This window comes from Alnus glutinosa, chromosome 5, assembly GCF_958979055.1.
Source record: "Alnus glutinosa chromosome 5, dhAlnGlut1.1, whole genome shotgun sequence".
In the NCBI taxonomy this organism is placed as follows: domain Eukaryota; kingdom Viridiplantae; phylum Streptophyta; class Magnoliopsida; order Fagales; family Betulaceae; genus Alnus; species Alnus glutinosa.
This window is the reverse complement of record NC_084890.1, coordinates 28377096-28392235: the sequence shown is the minus strand read 5'-3', so window position 1 is coordinate 28392235 and position 15140 is coordinate 28377096. Positions and strand designations below refer to the sequence as shown.

At 34.4% G+C, this 15140-nt stretch overlaps 1 protein-coding gene across 1 annotated transcript; it reads right to left on the bottom strand.

The window, feature by feature from the left end:
• Window positions 1–1050: 1050 nt before the first annotated feature.
• LOC133869209 (uncharacterized) lies at window positions 1051–9587 on the bottom strand. The gene is made up of 10 exons (XM_062306167.1): window positions 9395–9587; window positions 8336–8472; window positions 8102–8236; window positions 7150–7260; window positions 6444–6728; window positions 5013–5212; window positions 4401–4695; window positions 3529–3639; window positions 2692–2883; window positions 1051–1485 (listed from the first exon to the last, which is right to left on the bottom strand). Exons 1-10 carry the CDS (start codon window positions 9585–9587, stop codon window positions 1138–1140), a joined length of 2007 nt encoding a protein of 668 aa, XP_062162151.1. The 3' UTR covers window positions 1051–1137.
• Between the last annotated feature and the right edge of the window lie 5553 nt (window positions 9588–15140).

Below are 15140 nucleotides of genomic sequence, written 5' to 3'. Positions count from 1 at the left end.
AGGACTAAATACGTTTGACCCCCTTGTGGTTTAACGTCTTTATTTTTTGCCCCTTGTGGTTCATTTCATATCGTAGATGATACCTCGTTTCTGGCTAAAGACGAAGATAGTACTCCCGTCCAATTTTCATCCAAAAATTGACAAAAGTCCACGTCAATACCTCTCAGGTGTTGACAGGTGTCCTATACATTAAAAAAAAAATTAAAAAACTAATTAAAAGAGGGGAGGGGGGGGGGGGGGCTCGAGACACCCAATGGTCGATTTGGGGGTGGCTTGGCCCAAAGAGTGGTTCGGTCACCCCCAAAGAGAAAATAGGGGTGGCCGAAACCACTCCCAGCCACCCCCATTTGGCTTGGGGTGGGTTCAACCATCCTAAACTGGCCAATCTGGGGGTGGCCGAATCACTCTCGTGGCCCTTGATGATGGTTTGGCCACCCCCACAAGGTCAAAGAGCCAAAAAATTAAAAAAATTAAGAAATTAAAAAAAAAAAAAAAAAAAAAAAAAAAAAAAAAAGGTTTAGGGGGGTTAGCCCATAGGAGTGGCTCAAGACTTTTGGGAGTGGTTTCGATTACTCCCATTTTTTATTTGGGGGTGGTTCTTTGGGGTCATGGGATGGTTCAGCCACCTACAAACCAACCATGAAGGTGGCTGAGGCTAAAATGAAGTTAGCCGACCACCTCCATTTTGCCCAAAGCCACCCCCTTCTATTTTTTCTTTTTTCTTTTTTTAATGCTTTTTTTTTTTTTTTTAAGTTTTATTATTTTTCAATTTTTTTTAATGCATAGGACATAGTCACACATGTCAACACCTCTACGTGAACTTCCGTCAATTTTTGGACAGAAGTACCATCCCCGTTTTTCACCATAACCAAAGTACCGTATGTGATACAAAATAAACCATAGAAGGCAAAAAATAAAGTCGTTAAACCACATGGGGCAAAACCGTATTTATCCCTTTAATTTATTTTCAATGTTGGGGATTCTGTATAATAACATTCCTTGATAAAAACACTGAACATCAGTAAGGCCTATATGTCAACACAAACAAGATAAAAAATGGCAATGATATATAGTAGCTTTGTATTTGTTCTCTTGTTATTGGGAGTGATAATTTTGTAAAATTAATTGATCAATATATTACTCTGTGATCTCCATTACACAAACCTTATCAAAAGAACAGGCATTTAGGGAACTGTAAATCGTAGAACAAAGCTCGTATGAGTTGGGGGATGAGGGGATAATATCAACCCACTCTTTGTCAACCTTCTCAACATGTGAATTTGGCTTTTGGATTGCAAAGAACTGGAGCTTCTCGATCCATCTCGTTAACTTCTTCATAAAGTCCATCGAGAATATCAAGTCGAAACTTCCCTCAAAATCTTCTGCATCTTTTGATATTTTGATCCCGAGATCTGCTTCACGCGAATTAACAAAGCCAAGAAGAAGTGGGTTCATGCCAATGTATCTTTGGCTGGTGCTGCATACCTGCAAGAACATATAAAGCACAACTTAGATGTATGAAGAGATTCCAAGAGCCGAACGAGAATGAATACCACACAGAAGAGTCAAGACCAGGCTCCCTAATGGAATGTTTAAACGATCCATTCCGGATCGACCGAATTGGTACGGAAGTTGCAACATGGGAAAACCACGGAAAACAAAACTTATTTGAATAACCCAGTGCTGTTCTAATCTAAGACACTCGACCAGGAGCTTCTACGCGGATTAGACACCCACCTAGCCTACCTTTCACCTTGTGTCATTATAGGGAGAGACAACCATATAAATGGTGTATATTCTTTTCAAGAAACAGATTTTGTTCTCTTCATGTAAATATGAAACAGAAAGATAACACACAAATATTAGAAGGGTAAATTAGAACAACATTTTTTTTCAAGGACAGAAATTTCCTACAAACTGGTTTGTAGTAAATTTCTTACAACCCACATACAAAAAGACGTGTCCTTTAAACATGTGAGAATCACATATTTTTTTATTAATACTATTAAAAAAGCATGTAAGAAGCACATGCTATTTAAATAACATGTGTTTTTCACATGCCAAGGGACACATGTAAATCTTATATGTGGGTTGTATGAAATTTCCTACAAACCGATTTATAGAAAATTTCTGTCCTTTTTTCAAATAAGCATCAGTTTCACTAGCATATGATCCCAGAGGAAAGTTTGAAAATATAGCGAGGTTGAGGTTGAAATGACCCCATGATAGACACACTGATTTAACAGGGTTAGATACAATCATTTGGGCGTCTGCATGTGTCCTTCCTTTTACATACCATCCATAGGTAAATGTTTTCCATGGTTAACATGCATTCACTTGTCAATGTTTATTGGCTTAAAAGAATCAATGAAAAGCATACATGACTAGCAATATAAATCCCTAGACTTTCTGAAAGCCAAAAGCAGAGTTAGAGACATATGCAACTCTTTTTACAAGTCCAAATTATTTGTGTGTTTTCAGCGACTAGGGGAAAAAGGAAATGAAATTTTTTGTTAAAAAAATAAATAATAAAAAAGGTTGCTCCACAAAAAGTAAACTGTATAAAATTGGTCCAAAGTCTCTCAAGTATAATCCCCAAGAGACCTTAACAACTGGCTAGGCTAGCACCTTCAACATGTAAATATTAAATTGTGCCACAACACAATCTGAACAGTAAAATGAATATCTAACCTCAATGTACTCCACACCAATTTCGCTAAGATTATCTGGAATGTTGTGCAATGAAAGCAAGCTAATAACTCCACCAGAACCAACAGGTGATTGGAGTATTTCCCATGGAGATTTCATCAAAATCTTATGCCTGTTCTGTTCTTCCAGCGAACTGCTAACAACTGGCAGCTTCTCTTCTTCCAGAAACCAGACCTATGAGAGGATTAGAACGTATAAAGCCAAGTAAGCAGCATACAGAAGACAAGTAATCACAAATTTTAGTTGAAATGATATCAATTGGGACTTCTTAGAAGACAACAAAACACATTCCTATATGCAAGTTAAGTAGAAAGCTATATCCCTTTTTTTTTTTCCCACAAAATACAAACATTTACCCTCTTTAAAATTCTAGCACAAATTGCACATATCAAAGGGGGTCAGAGGACCCTCAAGACTCTATGGCACACAATTAGATTGAACCATGCACACCATGGTTGTGCAAGGCCATTCCACAAAAGGTTGTAAAAGCTGTTTTTTAAAAACAGTTTGAATTTGACTCTAGTTTTGAGAAGCTGAAACATAGGAATGCTTAAAAGGTTATAATCTTGCATATTTATCTAATTTACGCTGTTAAGCATTGACTCTCCATGGTATCCTCAATAACAGACCTGATAAAGACAACAATGGAAACTACTCGTACAGTACCATGACTTTAAAACATTCAATTTTCCTAAACCAAAAAAAAAAAAAAAAAAAAGAAAAGAAAAGAAAGAAAGATACTCTGAAATGAGTTCACTCATTGAGCAGCACATCTCAAACTATAAAGAGGCATTCTTCGTGTGTACTGCAAATGCTGACCTTTTGGGATTCAAAGCCAAAGTAATCATTATCGGAGAACAGCTTTCTTAATGATTGGATTCCAAGAGCTGAGGAAACCAAAATCAAGGGTACAGATGCATGGTCTTCTATCTGCAATGGACATTGTTCATCAGATTAAGTTGAAAAAATAATCTCTAAACGAGACTACACAAAAATTTAAAGAGTCCAAATTAAAATGCTTATCTTAGTGGAGAGCTAATGATACTTAAGTAGCTTTCTGCCTAAGAAATTGGAGCATGTTTAGGCTAAAAGTAATCAAAAACTTACGTACGCGTCTTATGAAGAGCTTGATCTTGAGATCATTCTAACAGCCAGAGAAAGAGTAACTAAGTTGCCAGGGGGAGGGGGGGGAGGGGGGCAAATTGCTCAAATTCTAATATTTGTACAAGAATTTGGTTTTATTTACCGATTAGCCCATTTGAAATAGCTTTGGTGCCCCAAAAGTTTTGGCATGCATTACTTTAAGTTTAAGAGCTCCATCAGTTGGGTCCCCAACAATTACTTCCTAGATCCATCTTAATAACAATGCCCCTATTCTTTAGCGGATATTGTGGAAAATGAACCTCTTCAAAGCTGATGTTTCAATAAGGAAACATATAAGGTCAAGATTTGAAACTGGAGTACAAAAGCAAACAATCTTGATACACATAATAACAAAACATCCCCTTCACATGCAATTAGTAACACAATAGACAGGACATGACGTGATCATAATAAATCAATAGCAAATACTACAATGAGAGAGAACATATAACAGATAGATTCTACATCAAAGAACATACAAGTTATAGATTTGTAAAATTTAATAGAAAATGATACAAATGAAAAACTAAAAATGAGTACCGTACCACCTTTACAAAACTCTGATCATCAAAAAGCAATTTCTGGAGGGAAGATGGTGATGTCTCATAGCTTTCAGAGTCGACAAGATCAGAGTCATAGCCCCCTCCTTGCTTCTCACTTTCCTCCACAAATAAAACAATGGCCAATTTCCCTTTAGACATGAGATGGACTCCCTTTTCTCGAAAAGTCGAATTTGCGCCCAGCTTTTCCTTACTTGCACTTGAAGTGAGGCATTCTTCTGATATTTTCAGAGTACTTTTTGGCTTCGCTTCTGCGGCTTCAAACAACTCAGTTACAGTCCATCTGATTCAAGAAGTCAGGTGAAAGTAACAGGTTCAACACTTCTGGTAGAGTAAACAAAGGGAAACAGCTTTGGTACTACAAATTGTAATGAACTAGCAAAAATATGTTTTCAATATATATATATATATATATTGAACACACAAACAACTGAATCACCATGTGTATAAAAAGAGATAAAATCCTAAATAGTATCAGATTTTTTATTTTTCTGAGCCTAAATAGTATCAGATATAAAGAAAAAATTTACACCCTTTCCAGCTCCCTACATAAATCCAATGATCTAGAAACAAAATTTTTTTAGTGCATATTAACTTCACCTCTTAGCGGGTACATCAATATTCTGCAATGCCTGTTGAAGCAACTTGGAATTCACACCAACAATCTGATCAGCAAGCAAGCTCGTTTGGGCTTTCTCCCCAAATCTAAACCCATGAAATACATGTTGTTGCCCCATTTCACATAGTTTCTTTTTTGCTGCTATGAGGCGCTTCTGAAACTTTTTCCTTTCTTTCCATTCCTGAAATGTATCAAAAAAATGAATGACCTTGACTCTACAGAAACCAATATATGCAACCAAATCTGGGAAAAAAAAGAACAATCTACATTGGATAATGAACTATAGTGACCTCCACTGAAATTTTTTTAGAAGGCATATGTATAGTTCACTACAATGACAATAACATTTCAGTTTCAAAAAAGCGTCACTCTACTCAAGTCTCAAAAAGTACAATGTTTCATCCGATTCACCCACATTTTCTTCATATTCTACCCGCAATCCCATATTAAAGACCAAAACAAATTAAAATATGATTAAAGGGATTAATTATAAATTGTATATTTTTAGGTGTGTAATTATACAACACAAGTATCAAATATGCAATTTACATGAGATGAAACATTTGTATTCATATTTTCCATGTCTGTACCATAAATTATTAATTTCAGCTCTAGATCTACTTGCAAGGAAAGACATGTAAAGAGGGAAAACCCAACTAATCAAAACCAAATATTCAAGCTGCATTGGAATGGAACTAGGTCCCAATTTAGAACACTTCCAACTGCTTTATTCTAAAAGAGAATCAGCACTCATTGCCGGGAAGGAGCTTAGATAATATGAAAGTAAACTAGTAAAATTTTCTTCTACACAAGCCAATTAGAAAAGGAGAGAGGAAGTAATGTCCAAGCACATATGACACAAACAAAAACCAGTTTCAGTTCCAACATCCAAAGAAACACACAATTCACCTAGAACCACCCACAGCATCGTAGGAGTTCCCTTTCGTAATCAAGCTATGAGAGGAACTTTCAAGCCACGGAAGACAAGTACACAATAATTGCCCTCCCTCAAACACATCTGTTATAAAGCAAGTTCACTGACCTTGCAGATAAATATCGTTCAGGTAACTAGCACCTAGATAAAGAGGAGCAAGCAATTAAGGAAATAATATGACCCAAAAGAATATGTAGATCATTGATAGTGGAAATGAAAACGTATATATATGCATAGGAGCATCCAACATACAGTTAGAAAAGCCAAAGTTTCAATTTGACCCTCAAGTCTACCCCCCCACCCCCCCCCCCCCCCCCCCCCCCCCCCCCCAACACAAAAAAAAAAAAAAAAAAAAAAAAATCCAGTAAAACACATAACTTGGACATAATGCATGAATGCATTTAATCTTTGGAGAAAGTTGATATTACTTAAAAACTTTAATTAATCAGTAGTAGAAGTTAAAATGAGTATGCCTCACAAGTTGTCGCCTTTCTTTCTTGGATCTGTCATCAAAGCGTAAATTTAACTCAAGGAGTCCCTGTGGGGGTGTAATCTGCATTTCTCTTCTATTCTCATCAACATCTGGAACAATTGCTTCAACAAATGGAATATACACAAGGTGCTCAGATGCTACTGTTTCTGTTGTCCTTGGCTTTCCAGTTTTATCCAGCATATTTACAGATGAATCAAGTTTGACATGTAAAATATCACTTGCCCCACTGTTGTAAATGTTAACAACAGTTCCCACAAATTCACCAGTTTCCTGAAAGGAGAAGCACAATTGATGCCTTCAAAATATCAAAGCTTGAGTCCCAAAAGACAACAAAAATAAAAGGCAAAATTCATTTTAAAAAAAAAAAGAAAGAAAGAAGAGAAAAATAACAAACAAATATGAAAAAAACCACAGCAGTAGAAAACTAAACATGATAACAAGCACATCTATTGTGTGTGTCCGTGTACACACATACACATATATATAAACAACGTATATCATCCTTGAAGAAAATCACATCTCGTCATTTGTACCATAAACCAAACACAATGTCAAAGTCCAACTTATGTAGTGAAGAAATTTTTATTTGTACCAACTCTTCTGAAACAGACAGACCTTTAGACTACAAATAAAACGTTTGTTAAAAAGAACACATGGAATTGACCTGTATAAAATCATAATAAGCACAAACCTTAAGAACAACTCTCATGCCAATAAGGTCACGAGTATAAAATTCGCCTTCATCCAACTCTGGCCTATCTTCTTCCCTCACAAGAAAAGTTGACCCCACAAGCTGCTTAGCCTGAACACATTTCAAAAAATCACAACAACAGGTATGCATGTTAATATGATAAATGGGCTACATGAATACCGTGAGTATCTCCATAACACTGCCAAAAATGTTACGTTCATAACAAGAAGAGCAAGAATCTTGGAAAGAATAAAATGGCCAACCCTGAGCATTTGGGATAGGCTTCATTGAGTCACGTTGAGTTTGAGTTACAATAAGACAAGGTAACTTCAAAATCTTAAAGGGTCTTCCTTTTTTCTCTAGAAGCTTGTATAGCACAGTGCACATTTACACCATCCAATTTGAAGTCGCACTTACCTTCTACAAAAATATTTTGATGAACGGCTCAAATGTGTTAATTTGCAGTCAGAAAGCAAGGGCTTTGGTTATTATTGCTTACCTTTTCGATAGTGTGGCTCAACTTAAAAGACAAAGATAAGCTCCTGATTTGAAAAAGATCAATCTTTCTGTCAACATATACTAATAATCACCTTCCATTTGATGTAGCTGTTAGTTATTAACACATCATAATTTTTTTTTATATATATAATTTTTTAATTAAAGCAAACGAGTTTCAACAGTGTTGATGAAGAAATGTCCTGAGGGAAGACTAAGAATAAAGCTCAACAATCTAACGTATACATGTTGGTTTTTTGCCAGAAGAAGGCTCAAACTTGTATGCCTTCCTCCTTCCTAAACAGATAACAAAATTTCTTCAAGAGACCTCCACAAACAAGGTCACCAAATACCTTCTATACATATTCAATGGAATCAGAAGCAAACGTACTAAGACGAGTAAAAGAGACAAAACAAAACAAAACAAACAACAAACAAATGTTATAGTAAACCTCACCTGGTCCTCTGTGTCAATTCCTCTGAATCTAAGAATCCAGCTCTTCTGACCAGGGTGTCCTCTTCCCTCTACCAATTCAACTTCTTGAACTATTTCTTGACCCAAAACTCGTTGCTTCAACCATCTTCTCCCAGGCTAAGATTAAAACAATGATTATTCATAACATAATGCACAATACTCAAGAACAAGCGGCCATATCTAAGAAGTCTTCTGGAAAAATATTGTTTGTTTTACCTTAGAAAACCGCAATTCAGGAAAATCGGTGCTGGGTTTCACACGAATCTCTCCTTGAAGTCCATGAACATTATATATGTACCCAATTTCAACAAACCCTGATCCAGTCTTAGAGGTTTCATAAGCCTCTTGAGTAGCTGAAGCATCAAAACAAACAATAAAATATACCCTTTATATGACTGAATACAAAAGGATATCAAACGTCAGGGAATTAGAAAGTGTTGATCTGAAAAAAGTTATTGTAACCGAAGTGGAATTGTTAACGATAACTTAATTGCACCAGAATTACATTTAGAAAAGAAAAGAATAGCTTCTCCTGACCCATTAATGCGCTGATATTTCCATAAACATGCATGTGTACGTAAAATGAATATGTTCTATAACCAATTCCTCATTTTAACTTTATCTCGAGAATTCAGGTGCTCGAGTGAAGTAAACCTCACTTCAAACTCACACTCCCAAAACCGTACACTTCTTCTCTATAGTTTACACAGCCATGCAGTGAGCAAAAACCCAAAAAAAAAAAAAAAAAATCCACTTTTATTTACAAGAAAGATCTTTTGAGTCTCAGAATCAGGACCTAAAAATGCCACAAAACTAACACAGTTACACAAAGTAGACCAAAGAATCCAAATCAATCAGAAAGTACAGCCCTGAACAATCTCGCTGATATGCTAAAACTTTTTGTACTTCATGTTGAATAAACAAACTTCTAATCATAGAAATCCACGATATAGATAACAGTCCAAAAAAGATTCTTACATGATATAAAACCATGAAGAATTATAACACAGCACTACCTGTTCAACAAACTCAAGCCAGAGCCAATTCACAAACAACCACACATGCCATCACACAAAAGACTAATTATTCCAATTAAAGACATAAAACAAAACTATAAAAAACAAAAACAAAACAAAATATGTATCAAATTTCTATAAATTCCTAATCAAGCTCCCTACTTTCACTCACTTCCTGAGTTTCCAAGCAACAAAACTGAAAAATTAAACAAACCCACTACCCAAAAGACCAAACAAACCAAAAAGAATTATAATTTACCAGTGCTGTGCGGAGTAGGGAGGGCAAGCCTGAAACTTTGCAGAGAGTTCCAGGGCCAATGAACAGAGTGGGAGGCTATGGCCGTCCGGGTGGTTCGGTTTCGAAACGGAGCTCCGAGCAGCTGACGGGTCGGAAGAGTGGTGGGTAACGAAGGAAGCGAGTTTGAAGAACAGAGAGGTGAAGCTCTCTGCATCCTTTTTGCTTGGCCACTGCGATTCAGTGGTTCACTGCAGAGCAAAATGACTGCAGAATTGCAGTCTTGGGTAATGGCTGTTTCGATCCTAAAGCCCAACGTGCTTTTACTTCATAGAGGACTAGATTTTTTTTCTTTCGGATTGAAATTAGGAGACTTCGAAAATATTTTTATTTATATCCACTCTTCTGCCCAAGATAATAATATATTTCATGGAAGAGGGAGAAGCGGGATCATGGCAAAGGCCTAACAGGCCCGGCCCAAAAGGCCCATGGGTCAGGGAGGAATTTGTTCTTGGCCAGGGATTTGAGCCCACCAAAGGGACGTGCTTCTCCGGTTCTTTCATTCTTTTAAAGGGAAATGATAAATAGGGAACAACCATCCGTTCCTTGTCCATCTTTTAATAATAAAATAATATATTATATAAACAGAAAATGAATAAAAAAAATATAATATATTATTTTATTATGAAAAGATGGACAAGGGCGGATGGTTGTCCCCTGTCTATCATTTTCCTTTTTTAAATTACTATCGGATACGCGAGGACAATTATGGTTCTTTAACTTCTTTTGGCCGTTGAAATTTTGAAATTAGAATTAAATTTTTATTTTGTTTGCTGATTTTGAGGCAAAAAAATATGTTTGAATGATGAGTATAATTTATATTCTTTTTTGAATTTGTGTTTGAGTGTTGGATTTTTAAGATTGAAAAATATTGTTTTGTAATGATAGAAAATGATTTGAGGTTTGAAAAGTTATGTATAATTATTAGTATTGTGAAAAGTAGTGTGAAATAATAATTGTTTATTATAAAAAAAATATTATTTGATTTAAATAATTATTTAAAAGTGAGATCCACGCGTTTTTTAAATTCTTTTGGAGACTTTTTTCTCACGCGTGGGTCCCGAATATGTGCCAGCCGTTTTTCTCCTGAATTGGCTTTGAATTTGGGCATGAATTAGGGTTGAGTACGAGTTGAAACCGGATGGGCAAGTTTTGGAAAAACCCAAGTAGAATCCTAATCCTATTCGATTCCCAAACACATTATAATATCTCATACATTATCACACGTATCTAATGGTAATTTTGAAAAGTAGGAAAATAGGAGAAAAACAGATAAAGATGTATTGTACATCTCTTTCTCATTTCTCCTAAGTAATCCGAGCCCATTGAAAGAGTGCACGTGTCAGATCACCCTATTAAATGGCTTATTAGGTCCAGAATTATAGAAAAGGCAAGCGATCAGAGGAATGAGATTCTCTCTCAATTTTAAATAAAATAAATATTATTTATTTTCTATTGTCAAAATTTAAAATTAGTGCATCTAACAATGTACACTATGTTAATATCTTCACGTCTTTTAAAAAAAATTAAATAATGTGATATTATCTACACCATTATAAACTTATATGCACTAATTTTAAATCTTAATCATTAAATGAATATTTGACCCATTTGGAAACTCCCATCCACTCATCTTTATAAAAGTCAATTTCAAAACATTTTATTTTTTTATATCACATCAATCACTTTTTTTTTATATCACATCGATTACTTTTTAACAATTTTTTTCTTTTTCTTTTTTCTTAAAAGAAATCAAATTTTATTTTTACTTTATATCACATCAATTATTTTTTATTATTATTAAAAAAAAAAAAAAAAACTACAAAGGGTTTACCACACAAGGCGGAAGCTAGTACTATCTATTTCATTTGAAATTAATACAATCCTCGACCGGGATCACGTCATCAAACCACAAAAGGAAGGTAACTAATCTTACTGAGGCAAGGCAAACAGCTGGTCTTCCTGGAAAGGGCTCGCTCACAAAAGGAATAGGGCGCGGCCGGCGGTGATAAGAAAACAAAAGGGTGGAATCCGATGAACAATCCCCTGGCCGACGACACTTGCTTTACTCATATACTTTAACAGCTCTGCTTTCATTGTTATTCACGTCTGTATTTTTTTTATTTTTTATTTTTTAAAAAAAAAATTGATTGTAAAATAGTGGCTGCCTATCCTTAATGGTTAGGGTCCTTGTCCCTTTAACTCAAGGGTGAGGCCATGTTGAGATTGACTTCACACAAAGTAATCACATCTGCCTTAAATGTCATTCAAACCACCTCAATGTTCCACTTGATTATATATATATATATAACTCTGAATGCAGAATCCGATTCAAAAACGTTTATTATCTAGTTTATATATGGAGAACCTAAAAATCTTTCTTTTGTCTTTTGATATAGGGTGCGTTTGAGATTGCGATTTCGTAGACAAAGAGAGAGATTTTAAATTAAATCGCATAAAATGAATCGTTTGAGAATTGAGTTTCTAAAAAATTGCGATTTGAAAACGCAGAAAACTGCTTTTTCAAATTACATGCAAGTTAGTATTTTTTTGAAAACGCATAATTTTAAAGGCTAACTTGCGATTTTAAAGGTCAAACTGTTATTTTACCAAACGCTTAACTGCGTTTTTAACAATCACTTTTCTAATCATACATTTTAAAATCGTTATTTTAAAATCGTACTTTTTAAAATCACAAATCCAAACGAACTCATAGTTAAATGATAAAATTAATTAATTATATATATAATTGGGTTGGCGTGTCGGGTTCGGGTCAACCCACTTGACTCGCCAACCTGATTAGGTCAACCCGAACCGGACACGATTATTAATTAGGTTGAAACCCGTAACTCGAACACGACACGGCTAACTTGCCGAGTTGCCCGACCTGACCCGATTAAACAAGCTGGTCATGTTAACTCGACACGACTTGAATTTTTTTAAAGACTATGGGCTTATTTGGCAAAGACATGTACAGAACAGAGTAGTTAGTTGTTAATTTTGAAATTAGTAAAAAGTGATGATGTGATATAAAGTAAAAATAATTTGTATAGAAAAGTGAAAAAGTTTTGTATTGTAGCGAATTTTTTTATTTGAATAGTAATAAAAAATTATTGATATGATATAAAAAGTGAAAAAAGTTGGAATGTTTTGATGTTGATTAGTATTTGAAAATATGAAAAAGTGGGAAAAAAAAGGGGGGGGGTGGGGATGAACAGTAGTCAGCACTACTGTGTTCTGTACCGTAGCTTGGTAAACAAGGCTTATGACACTTTTACTATTCTGATTTTTTTTATAAATAAATAAATAATAAGTAAACGAGTTGAACCCGCCCTGCAGTTGTTGGTGGGTGACCCGATTACTAAATGTGTTGTAAACGAGTCAACCTGTCAACTCGCCAACTTATTTAGCCTATACCCTAACATTGCAATTTCGTGTCGTGTTTATATTAGATTCGTAGGTCCAACCCAAATTGCCCATCCTAATATATATATGTGTGTGTGTCTCTTTTTGGGATTCAAATTCTACTAAGATTTTATCTGATTTTATCTCAAGTTTCTAAATCATCAAAGCATAATTTCCAAAAACAAGTTCTTTTCGTATTCACAATTTTGTATATAATACAAAATAATAAAATATAATAAAAAACAATCGTACCCCCAAATGAGCCGATTATTACTTATAGAAGACAAAGGAAAGTGGGTGACAGACGCGTGGCATTGTTGGGAATCAACGGTCGATATTTGTGAGCAGTAAAGGACCGAGATACAGCAGTCACAAAAGGCAAGAGAATAATGCTTGAGAACAAAAGTATCCTTCCAACTTCCCAAGTACGTAATAGACCGAGTGATGACGTCAGCAATAGCCACGAGTGACCTCATGACCCACACTACTTTGATAAATATATATATATATTTATATTTTTTTTTAATGCACATTAAATAAACCTAACAATTTTTTATTAGAATATTCAATTCGATGCAAATTTAATACAAAATTAATAAATTAGGTTAAATATTTGACCTGTTTAATTAAGATGTTGTCCCGTTGTAATTTTCTTTGATGATTCCCCTCAATTGAATTTGTCTTGTTGCATTTGCTTGCATTAAGTTATTGAGTCGGGTTTTGTTAATCTATATAATTTTATAATCATATATCGACATGATTCGAATCTAACACATAATATTTAGGGATGACACAACTCGAACCTAATACACAAACAAGAATTGCCGACGTTCCTCAAGCCCAAAAAAGTAAAAATAAAAACAAAAAGGCGAGGGACACACTATCTTTTTAATCTTCTGAATTTGTCTTTATGTATAGAGAAACTAATGACAGTTTTATGTTGTATTCTCTAATATAATATATATGTATATTATACGTCTCGGTTCTCTTATCATATTTGATTTGATGATCTCTTCTACGTTTATGTTTAGAGGATGGTATTATTAAGGGGGAAAATCATATTGGATAATTATAGAATTAATATATTTTTTTTCTTCCTTTTTTGCATAAATACTAAAGATTGGATAATTATATGTCATCAATGGATATGAGTAGTTCTCTAGTCACCGGACTAAATATCTAAAGAAATATTAGGGTTTTTTCAATGAACATAGCGTGCTTTATCAAATATCACTCTACTTTCTTATATGCTACTTGGGGCAGAGCTACATGGTAGGTGTCATTATTTTACTTTTTCAAATTGTTTATTTATCAATTTTGCCTCTTAAATTCGAAATGTTAGCTCCGCCCCTATGTGTTATTACTAGCTAAATGCATAGAATGGATTAATCTAATCGTAGGTAACATGGGGCATGAATGCATTTTCTTTGGCAATTTTGATAAGGTTCACTTTTTTTCTTTTTTCTCTCTCTTTTTATATAGAAGAGAAAGATAAAGCTATAAAACACATATTCTTTAAACACACCAATTTCCCATCCTCCTATTGTTACTGCATCTATCTTATTAGGCTGACGTAACAATGTTCATCAGCTCTTAAATTAGCTAGTATTAAAAAAAAAATAAGGATATTGTTACGTCAGCCAAGCGAGATAGGGTGGGATAATGTATGGCATTGGTGTGATTTCTATCAATTTTTATTACAAGTCCCTTACAAATTGATGTGGTAGTCCGTGTGACGCTTATTACATCATCCAGTAAAATATAGATTGTCACAGGGTAGTCTATATGACACTTATAACTTTTACAAGCTGACGTGATAGTTTACGTGACACTTACAACGTTAGTCACTAAATTGTAAATTGCCACATTACAATATATATATATATAGTTACATTCAAATTCCAACTATATATTTTCCCAATATCCTAAAGGGTAATCGAGCTTCCAAGTATACAATGAGAAAACCTCTATGCTTTAAGGTTGAGCCAAGAATCAAGAGACACAATGAGAAAAATAAATTTAAGTTTACTTCTCCATATAATTCCTTTTAAGGAAAGATTTCTTAGGAATAATAAACGTGAGCCGGTCTCCAATATATATATATATATATATCTAGCATATATCTTATTATACTTATGTGGTAAGGTGTAGTTACATTTATTATTAAAAATAAAAAATAAAAAAATCCAATAACTACCGAATCCTACTACCACATCAACGTAATGGAATATTAGTGTGGTATATAGCATTATTCATATATAATATACAATAAATACTATATACCACATTTTTATTCAATTTTATT

What these genes read in the sequence shown, in the direction of transcription:
- LOC133869209 (XM_062306167.1), bottom strand. Translation starts at nt 9,587, where the DNA reads ATGCAGAGAGCTTCACCTCTCTGTTCTTCAAACTCGCTTCCTTCGTTA. An exon ending in AGAAAGAAAGGCGACAACTT is followed by an intron (nt 5,213 to 6,443) that starts GTGAGGCATACT and finishes GATACATTTCAG; the next exon opens with GAATGGAAAGAAAGGAAAAA. An exon ending in TTGGTGTGGAGTACATTGAG is followed by an intron (nt 1,486 to 2,691) that starts GTTAGATATTCA and finishes ATGTTCTTGCAG; the next exon opens with GTATGCAGCACCAGCCAAAG.